Source organism: Seriola aureovittata, chromosome 9 (genome assembly GCF_021018895.1).
Source record: "Seriola aureovittata isolate HTS-2021-v1 ecotype China chromosome 9, ASM2101889v1, whole genome shotgun sequence".
NCBI classification, from domain to species: Eukaryota; Metazoa; Chordata; class Actinopteri; order Carangiformes; family Carangidae; genus Seriola; species Seriola aureovittata.
In genome coordinates this window covers 29431558-29433868 of record NC_079372.1, presented here as the reverse complement: position 1 = coordinate 29433868, position 2311 = coordinate 29431558, and the positions used below count along the sequence as shown (strand labels likewise).

General features: G+C 42.1%; 1 protein-coding gene across 1 annotated transcript; it reads right to left on the bottom strand.

Annotated features, from left to right (window-relative positions):
* Positions 1–1134: 1134 nt before the first annotated feature.
* On the bottom strand, positions 1135–1555 carry LOC130175193 (gamma-crystallin M1-like). Its single transcript, XM_056385536.1, has one exon. It carries the CDS (start codon positions 1393–1395, stop codon positions 1135–1137), a length of 261 nt encoding a protein of 86 aa, XP_056241511.1. The 5' UTR covers positions 1396–1555.
* Between the last annotated feature and the right edge of the window lie 756 nt (positions 1556–2311).

Below are 2311 nucleotides of genomic sequence, written 5' to 3'. Positions count from 1 at the left end.
GGCCTGTATTGTTTGCTTGTATTGAATTGGTTTGTAGTGTGTCTTTGGCTGTTTAGGTGAGTTTGATTGTTTGTTTGTTTGATGTCTTGGAGAGTGGGGGAGTAGGGGGGGGGGGTAGAGCACAGCCTAACCCGGCGGGGGAGAGTTTAGCTCAAAAGGCATCTCTCCTTGACTCTACCTCCCTCATTCAAAATGGCCGCCACTTTCTCCAACTGTTTAGGGGAGTTTGTTTGCTGAATCTGCTTAATCTGCTAGTGTGTTTTGTCAGAGTTGATGATGGTGTTGTTTGTGGTAGCATAGGCAAGATAAAGAAAATAGTCGTGGTGTGAGGAGCAGTGATGGCTGGCATTAGGGGAGTGACTCTGGGACGCCAGTGATCACTGTCTAGCCTCCTGGAGGTGTCGTGGGACCAACTAGACGAAACACTGGTGAAAGGAGGTTCCCACCTGATGACCCCAAAGACATGTTAGTTATCACTGCTCATTAGTCTGTATAGCTAAATTAATAGTTATCATAGGACATGTTAAGCTTAGGGAGCTATTCACTGAGTCTGGTCCATTTTCTGTAGCACAAGCTTCTTGTGTTTATCTTAAATAAAGAGTTATAGCATAGTAAGGCATAAAAAGCCATGTAAAAGTCATTGTACATTAAGTCATGAAAGATATTTTCTGTGGTTGTAGTTTAATTTCATTGGAGGTGTGTGGTCTTTCACTGTGCTCACAAAGTAAATGTTAACTTTGTTAAAATCATTAAGGTTTACACTTTTTCACAGAAACTACTGTACTATAGCTGAATACACTTCATTTTCACAGAAAGAAGCAAGAAATAAATATCAAATGATGAATAACATTGAGTTACACAAGATAGACAGGAGGTTATGTCCCAACTCTGGCTGTTTCTAAATACCCAGGAAGTTTTTTAGTCACACCAATAATCTACTCTGAAATTTGTAGCCTGTAATCTAAATCTTAACTGTTTTCTTTTCCTGAGACAATCAAATCAAGTTTGATGTTTGACAGCCAAAACAACGAAGTCACACAGTTCAGTATCTTAATCAATAGATCAGACAGAAATCCTTATTCACTTATATGAAACTTTATTTATATTTTTCAGTTTTCAGTTTCCATGGTGACTCTAATAGTGAGAGTCCATGATGCGCTTCATGCTCATGAACTTCATGTTGCCCATGCCCATGTTCATGAAGCTCCTGTACTCTCCAGGCCTCATGTACATCATCCTGCCTCTGTAGTGGGGCTGCTCATACATCAGCCAGTGTCCGTCCATCACGTGGCAAGACATGCAGTTGGACATGCGGTAACGATCCATGACATTGTCACAGTCGTCCATCAGCTCGGACATCTGGCCTCCAAAGTTCTCCCTCTCATAGATCCTCATTCTGTATGAGCCACGGTACTGGAACACATCAGTAATCAATATACAATCATTAGTCAGTGTTCACTGATAGTGAGTTTAGGTAGAACTCAGGACCACAGGAAATCACTCGTTATTTGTACCTAACATACTACATGGTCAAAAATATGTGGACACGAGTGAAGCTGTTGACATGCAGACACACTATCATCATCATCATCATCATCACTGTCATCGTCATCATCATCATCATCACTGTCATCGTCATCATCATCATTGACATCATCATCATCATCATCATCACTGTCATTTTCATTTGCATCCTATTCCCTACCCTAACCCCAATCCCAAGGACAGTAACGGCCCAAGCTCACCCCATAGACACACCCCACCAACACACCACAACTCTCCTTCATCACCACACCTGATACCCTTTGTCTCCACTTTTTCTCATCAAATCACCGACCTACACTGCATTATCAAACACAACTTCTCCATATTACAGTCTCAACATCCGGCCTTTCATAACCACAAAATCATCTCAGCCCATAGAAAACACAAGAGCCTTCAGTCCATCCTCGTCAGATCTCAATTTTCCGACCATAGACCCACACCCCCCCTTTCACATAGTCACCATTACAAAAATAGAAAATTCATCCATAATCCATATAGTAACACATCATCCCCCACACTTTGCTCATTTTCCATCACCACAACCAACTTAGTCTATATCATCACATGCACACTCTGCAATAAACATTACATCGGCGAAACAAAACATTCCACTCACACCCGTTTATCACAGCACCTGTATAACATTGGGGAAGGTCGACTCCACACTCCTCTGGTTCAACATTTTCAGTCCCATCCCCCCATCCACCTCATCATAACTGTTCTAGAGAACAATGATCGCTGGACCTGTGGGCAGAGGAAGAGAGCG